The 13,436-nt window shown below is 41.8% G+C and overlaps 1 protein-coding gene across 1 annotated transcript in view; it reads left to right on the top strand.

Annotated features, from left to right (window-relative positions):
- The window catches only part of LOC137334017 (rab GDP dissociation inhibitor beta-like), a 59,340-nt gene extending 46,373 nt beyond the window's left edge, over positions 1–12,967 (top strand). The window contains exons 8-11 of the mRNA XM_067998426.1: positions 2,823–2,994; positions 3,665–3,809; positions 6,624–6,678; positions 8,116–12,967. Coding sequence (XP_067854527.1) covers positions 2,823–2,994; positions 3,665–3,809; positions 6,624–6,678; positions 8,116–8,265 — 522 coding nt within the window. The 3' untranslated portion in view covers positions 8,266–12,967. The remainder of the gene's footprint in view (positions 1–2,822; positions 2,995–3,664; positions 3,810–6,623; positions 6,679–8,115) is intronic.
- Positions 12,968–13,436: the final 469 nt, after the last annotated feature.

Consider the following 13,436-nt stretch of genomic DNA (forward strand, 5'->3'; position numbering starts at 1 on the left):
GTTCCATTCTCATCCCCTCAATTAGCTTTTTTCCAATTTATTACTTATGTCCTTCTCAATCATTATTTTAAACCTTATTATGTTGCGATCACTATTACCTAGATATTCCCCTATGCTTGCTTCTCTTATCTGTTCTGGTTCATTTCCTATTACTAGATTCAGTAGTGCACCCTCTCTTGGGCTTTTTACATAATGGGTGAGAAATGAGTCTTGCACACATTTTTAAAAACTCCATTCCCTGTACCCTTTTACCTATCTCTTCTTGTCAATTTATTTGGGGATAGTTAAAATCTCCCATGATTATTATTCTATGCCCTTTACTCACTTCACATATTTGCTTACATATTTCTTCCTCTACCTCCTTTCCACTATTAGCTGCTCTGTAGTATACCATTAGTGTGATCGATCCCTTATCTTTTATTTAGATCCATATGGATTCTGTTTCTAGCCTTCAGTTAATTATGTCCCTTATTTCTACTGCCATTATATTTTCCCGAATGAGTACAGCTGCTCCACCCCCCCCCCCCCCACCATCCCAACATCCTTTCTGATTGTTATAACCTGCAATATTTAGTTGCCAGTCCTGTTCTTTACGTAGCCATGTTTGTTATTCCTACTACATCTAGTTCCTTGCTTTGGATTATTGCCTCCAGTTCCCCCCTTTTATTTCGGATGCTGTGTACGTTGCTGTACAAGTAGTTTAAATCGTCTTTTGTTTTATTTTTTACCTTTTTTATAAGTTTTCTTATTCATCACTCTCGCTGTGTTAATTTGTTATTTTATTGTTTCCCAGACCTGGCCTGGACTTTACTGTGGTCCCTTTTTCTCACTCTTGTTTTATCTTCTTTTTTACTGATGTTTTTGCCCGAACCCCCCCCAAAATCTGTTTAACGTCTTACTAGCCACCCTATTTATCCTTTATGCTAGGACCTTGGTTCCAGCCCAGTTCAGGTGCTGCCCATCCCAATGGTACAGCTCCTCCATGTCCCAGTACTGGTGCCAGTGTCCCATGAAAAGGAAACCCTCTTTCCCACACCAATCCTCAGACACGTGTTTACTTTCCTGTTTGTCCCTATGCCAACTCGCACATGGCTCATGTAATAATCCTGAGATTACTACGCTGGAGGTCCTGCTTTTCAGTTTAGTTTCTAACTCCTGATACTCCCTTACCAGGACCTCCTCCTTATTCTTTCCTGTGTCGTTGGTTCCAACGTGGGTCACAACAACTGGACCCTCCCTTTCCCTTTCCAGATTCTTTTCCAGCTGTTTAAGATGTCCCTTACCCTGGTACCAGGTAGGCAACACAGCCTTCAAGACTCTAGATCCTGACTGCAAAGGATCTAATCTGTCCCTCTAATTATCAAATCTTCTATAACAACCACCTTACTACTCTGCACCTTCTCCCCTTGGACAGCCTCCTGTTCCAGGATGCCTTGGTCCACATTCTGGCTGTCCTTCTGGCATTCTTTTTCCTTATCCTCTCAGGTGTCAAGAGCATTGTACCTGTTGGACAAGACTAGTGTCTGTGAGACCACCTCCTCTATCTCTCCTCTGTTCCCACTACCCTGCTGACTACCAGTCACACTCTTTTCCCCCTTCTGTACCTGTGCTATCCTCTGAGGTGTGACAGGATTCTGGAGAAAACTGTCCAGACATTACTCCCCGTTCCTTATGTTTTGGAGTGTCTCAAACTTGCTCCAGTTCAAAGACCCTGAGCCAGAGTGTCTCGAGCCAGAGACATTTACTGCAGATATGGCAATCCGGGACTGTCTTGCTGTCCACAAACTGCCACATACTACAATCCTGACACATAACCTGCACTGCCATTTCTAGTTTTTATTTGTTTATTTACTTAGTTAGTCTTGTTTCATTTAAGAATTTTTTAAAAATTAAATTTGAAGGGTTTTTTATTTTAAGATTGTTCTAGTTCTTTACCCTAGTTCCCTACCTTGATACTTAACCTCGATACTTATCTTAATGCCCTCTGGTTCCGCCACTCCTTTCTCTCTCCGCTGATTGTTATGTTACTTTTTCAGATTTCTAACTTTGGTTGAGTTGGTCTCGCTCTCTCCGCTTTTAATCTCTGGCCTCCGCTGCGCTTTATATCCACGGCCCGCTCGCCGCTTTTTGTTTGTTTATCTTGTAGCTTTTTGAGGAGAACTTAAAATTTTTTGTAGTACTGGGTTAGCTGGTTCAGGGGCCTGATGCCTGTTCGCTAACTGGGAGATACCTACTCGGCAGACTTACATGACTGGTCTGTTGGCAGATGGCTCTCAATGTGCTTAACACAGTGACATCTTTCTGCGCTTTGGATGCCGATTCCGTGTCCACAACATGAAAACCATATGAGCTGGGTTCGGATCTCTGATGCACTGTGAGCAGTCATGGCTTCTTCCTGTCGGCAGGAGATTAGTGCCTTGGGACGTTTTACTATGTTAAAGGCGCTATATAAATGCAAGTTGTTGTTGAGAAGTGAAGAATAAGAATTTGATTTTTTTCAAGCAAGCTTTATTGGGTTGGAATTTCTTTACACCAAAAGCAAGTGACAACTATCACCGCCCCAAAGTAATGTTCCCCTTTAGATATTTTATCTTTTTTTATTAAGAAACCTAGGTGAAGGGCCAAAGTTCATAGTGCAGGACACCAACGTTGAAAAGGCAAGGTAAATTGAGAAGTAATGGCGAGGTGATGCAAAGTTTGTGTTCTTAAAAGTAGACAGTAAGAGAAAGGAAAGACTGAGGGAGGTGAGGAATTCTGCACTCTGGGAATTTTAGGGGGTGGAGGGAACCAATTATCACTTTTTTTTCTTTTTACATATCCAGACTGCCCGCTGCAAGCAGCTGATCTGTGACCCCAGCTATGCACCTAAGCTGACGAAGAAGGTCGGAGAGGTCATAAGGGTCATCTGCATCCTCAGCCATCCAATCAAAAACACAAATGATTGTAACTCCTGTCAGATCATCATTCCACAGGTGCAGCTCAACAGGAAGTCAGGTAATGCATGATCTGTAAAGCAACATAAATTGCATCTTGTATGAGTTGGGGGGGCAGGGGGTGGGGGAGATTGTGTGGATCAGGTAGAGTCCTTGGTGCTACATGTGGCAATCGAACAAATATCATCACAGTTGAAAGACCAGGAAAAGCTCCATTGATGCCTTGGTGGATAAATGCATTGTGTAATGCAGTACGGATGGCAACAAGCTTTAATCCCCAGCCCATGTAGAAGTAGCTGATCTCTGCCAAGGCAGTGTTTGGGGGTTCCACAACTGCCCCTCGTGTCCAGGGGTAGTGAGAGAAAAAGTCAACTGAGGTGCCCAGTCCTGATGGCTCTCCATTCATCCCAGCTGGAAAGTGTGTGCATGTGTGTGGATGTTGGGTGAGGAAAGCGTTTCCCTTCCACCCCCGTCCCCCACCACAGTTGAACAGCCTCTTATTGCCCCGTGTCTGGACTCACAAACGAGCAGGTCGGAGGATCTCCAGTACCTGCAGAATCGTACTCCAGCAGAATTGGACGCCATGCTGAAAGGGAGAGGGGGACAAAGGGATCAGTGCAGGCGTTGGGGGAGTGATAATCGGACATTAGTGTTATAATTTTCAAATTTGCTGAGTTTGATTTCTTCAACCATAGGGCAACATCATTAAAACAAATGCATTTTTCCTTCAGACATCTATGTTTGCATCATGTCTTATGCACACAACGTGGCAGCTGAAGGAAAATATGTTGCCATTGTCAGCACCACTGTGGAGACCAACAATCCTGAGAAGGAGGTTCAGCCAGCACTAGAGCTTCTGGACCCTATTGACAAAACGTAAGGCACTTCTTATGTCTGAAGTTGTTATTTATAGATGTAAGCATTGTTGCGATCTGTTTTATGAGCTATATGTTGTGCGTACTCTTTGTGACCCAGCTCCCTGTATTCTATTCTCCTCAACTTGGCCTACAGTACTCACAATGTCATATCTTGGGGGACTGGTTTGCAACTGTTGCACCAGTGGTAAATTGTAGGGACCAATAGATGCCCAATTGGGGGTACATCATGAACTTTTAGATTGCTGTGGGCTTGTTGCCTGTTGCTCAGTGGAGTGCAGCTCCTGGCCTGTGAAGGAGGGTGTTGTTTTTATTTTCTCCCCATGTTAGGTTTGTGATTTGTGTACAGCTGCGTGAGGGTGGGGCTGTATATTATGCTTGATTGCAACTGCAGTTCTCTGCACCAGGTTTGACTAGTTGGCAGGTCACACCGGTAAGGAGAAGTCCGGAATCAAGGTCCGGCTGCTTTCTTCATGTGACTTGTGTTCATAGGTACTGACTTGGAAGTGGGTGGTAGATAAGCTGGAGAGTAACTGCTAGGATTTCCAGCTTGTGGCTCCTCCTATATTGGCAGGCTTCCCAGTGCCATTGTGATATGGAGATGTGTCTGTCAACCTAAAAGTAAGGTGGTGTACGCTTAGGGTAGTGAGTAGCTTGATTCAGACACACCTTAGGAAGGCTCCATGCAGAAATTGATGAGTGGAGGATCTTAAGGCGAGGTTAGGTAAATCTGTAATCCAGGGGGAAGCAGCATTCATTTCCTGCTAACTCTGACTTGTCGGGTTGTGTTGTACTTGAATGTGGCTTGATTTTATTACTTGGCTTCAGGCACAGCTAGGTGGAGGGGAGTGTTATTGTGAAGTCGCTGGCTCTTAGTTTTTTTTTAGGTTGACAATTCAGTGTGAGTAAGACACAGCCAAGGTTGGAAGGAATCTGAGAGAATGCAGACTAAATCAAGAAGTAGTAATTGGGTGATAAGTTTGGGTTTTAAAAGTCTGTAGATTTATAGGAGGTATGGGAAGACTGAGGGAGGTAGAATAGTGCAGCTTTTTTTACATGGGATCCTTGTGGCACAGGCTTATACCAGTAAAAGGCAAATCTAGGACTAAAGTCAGCAAGTTTTTTCACCCAAAAAGTGATTGAATGGATTTCCACGTAGGATATTGGAGACAAAAATACTGGAATAATTTAAGCAACAGTTGGATACTTTGACGGGGGTGGACTGTGGATTCTGGATGGATCGTGTAGATTGTGTTTTTCGCTGGTTGCCAATGTTAAGTCCTTTTTCCCAGCTAAATCATGTACAGAACTGGTGACTAGGTGGGTTAATGTGTTCCAGTTGCTTGCCTGTCTTGCCAAAGTTACACAAAATTGTTTATTCACTGACTTTTATATGCCATGAAATCACATTTTTGTTTTAAGAATTTAAAGTGAAACATTTTTGATGCAGACTGCAGTTTGTCATTTTATCAAATCATAATCATTCCTTTAGGTCATTGCATTTCCAGACACCAATAAAAGGTACAATGGGGGGGAGGGGGCGGGAGTAGTCTCTATTTCAACCCCCTGTTTTGCTGAGTTACTGATGTTGCACAACATCATTCAAAAGCACCAAGGAGAAGCCAGGCACCCCTCCACCGTGAGGGAAAGAAAGTCAGTGTTTTCTTCAGGCTCTTCGCACAGTTGACTGGAAAGATCCTACTGGAGGCTTGGGGACAGATATCACTCAACCTGGGGAAACCCAAGTAGGGTGAGGAACGAGGAAGAAAAAACACAGGATGTTTTGTTTTATTACATGATTGGAATGTAGTTATCAATAAGAGGGCATTTGGCCCATCCTAGCATATCCATCTAGAAAGAGCCTACAGTTAGTTCCTTTCTCCACCTCCACCCCCTCCTGCTCACAGTATCCATTCGTTTCTTGAAGGGGTTCAGGAGTTTTAATCCCTACTTCCCTACACAGTAGGCCATTCGACGTGTTGTTCTCGCTCCCTCTCCAAATAAAACTTACTGATGTCTGACCTAAATTTTTGTTTTGCCAGTTTCAACCTTGCAGAAGGTTGTGAGTTTGAGCCCCATTTCGGAGACAAAATCTAGGCTGACACTCCAGTGTTGCGTTGTTGGAGGTGCCGTCTTTCAGATGAGACGTTCAATCGAGGCCCCATCTGCCTTCTCGGGGGAAAAGATCCCATGGCACTATTTTGAAGAAGAGCAGGAGAGTCTTCCCTGGTGTCCTGGCCAATATTTACCCCTCAACCAATATCACTAAAAACAGATTATCTGGTCATTATCTCATTGCTGTTTGTGGGACCTTACCGTATGCAAATTGGTTGCCATGTTTCCTACATTACAACAATGACTACACTTCAAAAGTCCTTCATTCACTATAAAGTCCTGAGGTTGTGAAAAGGGGCTGTATAAATCCAAGTCTGTCTTTTTGTTCTTCTGTTACAGTTGAATTTAAATTAATGAAATTAAATATTTACAATATTGTGTACCTCCTATGAAGTCCTGTCCATTGCAAGTTGTTTTCTGCTGCTGGACAGAGCATTTCCTGGTGATGGATGACCTTCTTAATAGATGTCTCTGTCACATTAGGTGGAATGGTGGTGGGTTTCATACGTGGACCAACACAACGCTCAGACTGATGAATCACCACAAAATTTTGTTTGCTTTTGCAATCAAGGGTACTAATCGACCATGTTACCAATCCTCCATATATGCTGAAATCTCTCTTGTATATTTTGGTTGCTTAAAGTTTTTTTAAATTTAATCAGATATCAAACCTCTAACAGAGTTTTATCTGCTGTTCCAGATTTGTTTCAATCAGTGACTTGTACCACCCCACAGATGATGGAAAAACAAGTCAGGTAGGAGTTTGATAATTACACAAGTGACATTGGATTTATTCAAAGCGTGTGTTGAATTTTCCGCGTTGCGGTTACACATTTAGCAAAATGAGGAATATGCGGGATCGGCATGGTCTAGCTTTTCCGATCGTAATGCTGACAGTAACTTGTCCATTTTAAATGGATTGACATGACATTGTAATCGGAAAAACTAAGCACGTGTATCGAAGGCCGCTACTGAAGCTGTTTCTTAACGATGGAGCTCTATAGCCATTGTTTCTCTCGGGATTTGTTGCCTCCATGAAACATCCTAGAATTGAACCAACAGGCTAAGTGAGGCTTCAGATGTCTCCATAAACTGTCACTGGTGCTGCTTCATGGGCAGCTGACTGAAGATGCACCTTTAACAGACCATTATACAGAGAGTGTTGGTTTTTCCCCTTCTACCAAGAGGATTTGGACATTGCATCCTAGCCAAGATCCAACGAAGATCATTCTTGGCTGAGGCAGGCACAATTCAGTGATTGGCAATCTTGAAACTGGAACCATCTGGTTGAGAAGCCACTGGGATACCTGTTCACCTGCTTTTAATATTAATAGCAATGTATTAAGTGGCAAAATTACATTGATTGGCATGTAGCACAGGACATTGGTGGGCTAGTGCCGTGTGCCACAACCTGCCTTGTGTGTTCTTGGTGAGTTCATGATCTCAGTTGGATTATTTGAGAGGTTATCCACAAAGGCTATCTAAACATGAAATGGGCTTTATTCATAGGGGAAACTGACAGCCCTGATTCAAGTCACTTTGATGTCTCAGTTGAGGTTATCTTTCATCCATATTGGCTTGATGCAAAACCTTGCTTCGAATTGCAATAGCAATAGGATAGATATTGAGTCAAAACAAAACACAACACAGTTGCTGCTCTCCTGCAATGACCAAGATGTTGAAGTTTCTCTGTGATGGAAAGATTGCTTTGTCGCTATAAAGAGGAAATTGTTCCTAATTAACTGGCAGTCAAGCAGACTAACCTAGGTTTATGCAGTTCATAAATCCCCCTACAGCTTTGAAGAAAAGATTTGAACAAATTTTGAGAGATTTGATATTAACTATGAATTGGTTGTTGCTGAGGTAAACCCAACACTGCAAAGATGAGCACAAACTTTGCAGCAGCAGTTTCTGGAGGAAATAGCCATAGAGTTACCTCTCCTTTTGTCTGGAGGAAATGCTGAGTAGACGACAGGCCTTTCCTTGTGGAGAGGTACATTTGTGTTACTCTTGTAAATCTCCTCAATTGACTTTACTCGCCATAGTGGCCCATGAGTAGGTTGTCTGCCTGGCCACATGAGTTCAGAGACCTAGTAAAACAAGGCCGGAATGAAGCTCACAAAAAAAGGGGTGGGAAAGAGAATAACAAAGAATGCCTTCTCTAAATGTTTGTTCTTTGATTTTGCTTGCAGATTTTTATCTCTCGTTCTTATGATGCCACCACCCACTTTGAGACAACGTGCGACGATATAAAAAGCATCTACAAGCGAATGACAGGCACAGACTTTGACTTTGAGAACATGAAGCGCAAACAGAATGACGTTTTTGGACATGATGCATAGTAATCGTACATTAAGTTGTGTTCTGTTCCTTCACAGTACTTTCACATGAGAATACTGACGGAACTATTAGTGAGGTAGATTACAACTTCCAGAGATGCGTACAGTTGTCCAAAGAAACACCCATCTGTTTTTGGTTTGTTTTTCAAATGTTCTGTTTTTCTTACGGGGCAAAGAGCCAAGATTTCCAAGTCCAGTTTGGCCTAATGTGGTCCTGCACTAAGTAGACAAAATTCTGTGTGATTGACAGCTTGTCATATATCGGTGCTTCTATTACAGTGAAAATCAGTCTTAAGGCTCAGCTGTATGGAGATTTTAAGCTTAGCTTCCACTAAATGCCCACTATTTGCATGTGAATAAAATTTACCCTCTCCTGCAAGTGCAAACAGCTCTAGCTGTGAATTTTTCATTCCACACCCACCCTGAGCTTAAGTGCTTTGTTGAGATGGATCAACACATCAAGCATCCTTTTTATTTGGTGCTACAAATGGAGAGGTAACTCTATGGCTATGTACTGTTGCTGATCAGTATTCATCGGATCTCCCTAGTGCGTGACTTCTTAAAAAAAAAAGAAATTGTTCACTAAAACCCCCATTTATAAGTCCTTTGGAGATCTGCCCAAGTCTCTTTCCTTCTGCACAGATTACAGCACCAATTGCAGCAAGCAAAGTGATATTAGCGAGGATATTTCCTTGCAGCATCTCTGTTCTGAAGTATTGGGGCCAGTCTTCTTGATTTCTTTAATGACTTGGCACAGGCTGGCAGTTTTTTTTTGTTTTGATTTTGCTGGAATGCAAGGCCCTGCAGACACAGCACAGGTAAGCAACGAGGCAGATCCCAGCTACTGGAGGAATGAGCTATGAGGAATGAATTGATAAGTTTTGGCTCTTGAATCTCGAAGAGTTGTCTCTGAGGAGACCTTCTAAAGATGTGTAAGTTACTTAACAAGATAGAAACAGTAAACCCAAAATGATATTTGCATCCAGGGCAGAGGTGGTCAACAGCTGGATTGGGTTGTTAGGGAGAATGTTTGTGCCAGAACACTGGATTTATTTAAGAAACATCGATGATATAATGGGTATATTGAAGGAAGTGTTAATATAGATGGAAAAGCCTTTTTCGTCCAAACCTATCTTGTGGTTAGGGAACAGGCAGTCAACTAAATATTTGTAAATAACAAAATCGTAAACTTTATTACTGATGCTGCTTCTATATCCAATTACCTTCTCCAAGTCACATCCACCTCAAAATAGCTCCTCTTTGTGTATATTTGTTTATTTCCACTTGTGTGGAATTGAGTCCCAGCAAAAACACTTCAGCCCGAATCAACTAACTCTGTCAAACAGCAGCAAGGTAAATGTCTAGTTGGGAATCAAACTGATGATCCCAGGGATAGGTTTGGACTGAGGTGATTAAATGCATCATGGGATACGGTGGTCCCTCTGTTGCTGGGTGTGGTGGAAAGGTGGGGTTGTTGTATGGAAGGTAGTAGGCCAGGATTGAACAGTGGAGTTGTGACGATGGATAAGTCTTGGCGTTTTGCTTGATTTATCTTTGAAGATCAGGGAACACTTATACAGGACTTACCTTCAGGAGATTGAGTGAGGGCCCATGATAGGATAGATTATACATGGCCTGTGGAAAGATGAGGCCTCATAGGACAAATAGCCTCCACATATCCTGTGTTTTCTTATTACTTTTTCCAACCCTTCAAAACCAAATTGAACTCATTCTTGACTCTGCACTAACTTTCGATAAATGGCATGTCAAATCTTCATGGGGCTAATCTTTCCTGAATACTAAAAGCAGCAATGAAACACTCAGACAAGGCACAGTACAACTCGACCAGTCTCTTATCGATCGTTACAGGGTCCAGAAACTAGATCCCATAGGAGTTTATAAATTGACTGTTTTTGTAATGGTTATGTTGCAGAAACATTTCTCATGTGGAAGAGTAAGTAGATTTGTTTTAATTATCAAGATTTTAAATATCTTGTATATGATGTGAGACTCCTAACTGAATTTTAGTCAATGTTGTGTATGGATGTAGCTCCTTAGTCCCTCATCCTACATACTGTACCGCCTTGTAGCTGGCTGCTTGCATTTTAGAAGTGTTGGATGCACCTGCTCCCTTACACATGTTACTATTTTACAGTTACTTGTTTCTTCTATAGAATAAAACTGGACATGCAGATAACCTTAACCAACTTTATTTGTGTATGCAGAACAGTTAACCCAGCAGAGAAACTCCAGTCAACTTTCAACAGTTCTGAATTGTTTCTCTCTCTCTTCTCTTTGTCTTGCACATGGGCACAGCTACCAACTACTCCTATAACAGAACAATATGTCACCCTAATTTATGATAGTTAAGATTACCTCCGCATCCACTATTGGTCAGCTGTCTTTATAAGTTTAGTTATTGGATTCTCTGCTACCTAAACTAAGTTCAGTTACCTAAACTAAGCAGAGTTCTTGTTAGTGTTTAATTATTTTAAATGATCATAATCTGATGTATCCCCGTTGAAGTACAGCAGCCTAGCATTCTTACATTATTTGTGAAGTTCAGAGTTTGTTTTTTCTTCCTGCTCCTTTCATCGTGATATTTGGGAACCCCATGATAGACTGGCAAGAAACAAGGAGTACTTGTTAGAGGAGTTATGTTAGAGTAGGACAAAGTACTGAATGAGGTACCTTAGGGCTTGGTGCTGGGACCATGACCATTTCTGATTTACATTAATGACCTGAATTAAGAAACTCAATGCAAAGTGGTCAGCTTTGCAGATACCAAACTAGGAGGTGCAATGGAATTGGAGGAGGCAGCTCATAGAATCATCATAGAAAACTTACGGCACGGAAGGAGGCCATTCGGCCCATCGTGTCCGCGCCGGCCGAAATGAGCCACCCAGCCTAATCCCACTTTCTAGCACTTGGTCCGCAGCCTTGTAGGTCATAGCACTTCAGGTGCACATCCAGGCACTTTTTAAATGAGTTGAGGATTTCTGCCTCTACCACCCTTTCAGGCAGTGAGTTCCAGAAATTACAGAATGAGTTGGACAAGATATGTAAGCGAGCAGAAGAATGGGAGGTGATATTTAATGTGGACAATGTAAAGTGTTACACATAGGAAGGGAAGATAGATTAAATACATAAATGAAATGGCTAAAGATTTAGTTGAAAGAGATCTAGGAGTTTTGGTAGACTTGACCCTAAACATGTCCAACCAATGCAGATCAGCAATCAACAAAGTTAATAGGATGTTGAACTACATAATCAAAACAATAGAATTCAAGTCAGAGGAGGAACTGATCAAACTATATAGTGCTGTGGTCATACTACGCCTTGGATACTGCATCCAGTTCTCGTGACTAAGAAACGAGAGAGACATTGCAAGCACTGGAGGCAGTGCAGAGAAGAGTTATGAGACTGATCCCCAGTCTCTGGGGTCCGAGTTATAAGGAAAGACTCTTTGTACTTGGGCTTTGCAGCTTGGAAAGGAGGTGTCTGAGAGATTATCTTGTAGAGATATACAAGATTGTTCAGGATGTAGAGAAAGTTATCCCAGAATATAACTTTAAATTAAACTGTGGGAGTAGAACAAGGGACACGGGTTCAAACTAGGAAAAGGTAATTTTACAACTGATATCAGGAAATTCTTCTTGACAGTAATTTAACATGTGGAATAAGAGAATCGTGCAAGCAAAAACACTGGAATTATTCAAGAAACAGCTGGATGTTAGGATCTTTGTGGATGGATGAATTAAGGTGGGCTGAATTGCCTTCCTCATCTGTAATTAATTTGTGAAAGTGGCAGCTTAGCATCACCCACACTGTTTTATCTTGGGCTCCTGAATACTGTGGATCTTGACTTTTAAGGGTGGGGGTTGTACCAACACAGTAGGGCATTTATCTGCTGAGTCACGGGAAGTGCTGAATCACAGGAAGTGCAAAAGCCCTTTAAACTATTGGTTAAAACGCCAAGAAAGGAATTTTTAGGCATTTATTACCTGCTAATTTAGTGCAAACTATTGAGTTGGTTGCTTAACTCATAAAATTGTTGACATAATTACATTAAAAAGTTTCACTTTTCTTTAACGGATCAGTGTCCTGCTCCTCGTTGACAGGGAAGTATTGAGTAGAAGATAATTTTCCTATGGAAAGTCTTCCCAAAGTGTCAAAAGCTTGGCATCTTGCAGCTATTTTTTCCAAAAGTATAGATTCTTAAATGCTGTGATCCTGTCTGAGGGAAAGGGTGGTAGGGTTTAGTTCTTGAAGTGCTCTATTCAACTTAGCTGAGTTTGTCAAAAATGTCAACTCGGTTGGTGTATTTTGTTGGCCACTCGGTCTCCCATGCATCCAAGTTGCTCTACGCTGGAGCTTTCTTGACTCAGGAAGGTCTTCGCTACATCTTCTGAACAAGTGAACATTTTGCTGGAGAGCCTTGGTATGGAAGACCACATGCTGATCTTCATCTCCCATCTCTTTGCATTGTGGAGGATAGGGCAATATTACAACATCTGGGATCTAGCTTCGTGTTTTGCAGGTTTGCACTTGGGTTTTTTTTTCAGAGTTTGAGTATGGATGTACAGTATAATGTCACTGAAAGTCCCCACCAATACCTATAATTGAGTTTGGGACATAGGCTTAATATTTTCAAATTGTGAACCCCCTGTATGCCCATTGATTAAATTTAATTATCAAGATAGTATTTTTTGACTTTATTTATTTGTATTGAAATGGAAGTTGGCAAAATGTCTACCAAAAAAAAACACACTGCTTCTTAAATCTATTTCTCAGAATATATAGAAAAGCTTTAACTCCCAGAGCCACATGGTATACAGTGGTGGGGGCAAGAAAAGTACATTGCTATTTCTTGAACAAAATTAGCCATAAATGGAGATGACCATTCTATCCCATCTTCAAAGTGTGTGTCGGTTATCATGGCCTCTGACTCTACATGGGGTCTACTAGCATGGAAAGACAAATGTAGGACTGGTTGTAGGCAGGTCTTCACATAATGACTGATCAATCCATGGAATGGAATTCTGGACAGAGTAGTGGAGTCAAAAACCCTGCAATCATTCAAGAAGCAGTTGGATTCTGCAAAGGGAGGGGGAAACTGTAGATTCCTTCTATAGGGATGAGTAAGATGGACTTTGAGTGTGTGCAATTTCACC

Source organism: Heptranchias perlo, chromosome 17 (genome assembly GCF_035084215.1).
Source record: "Heptranchias perlo isolate sHepPer1 chromosome 17, sHepPer1.hap1, whole genome shotgun sequence".
Taxonomy (NCBI): domain Eukaryota; kingdom Metazoa; phylum Chordata; class Chondrichthyes; order Hexanchiformes; family Hexanchidae; genus Heptranchias; species Heptranchias perlo.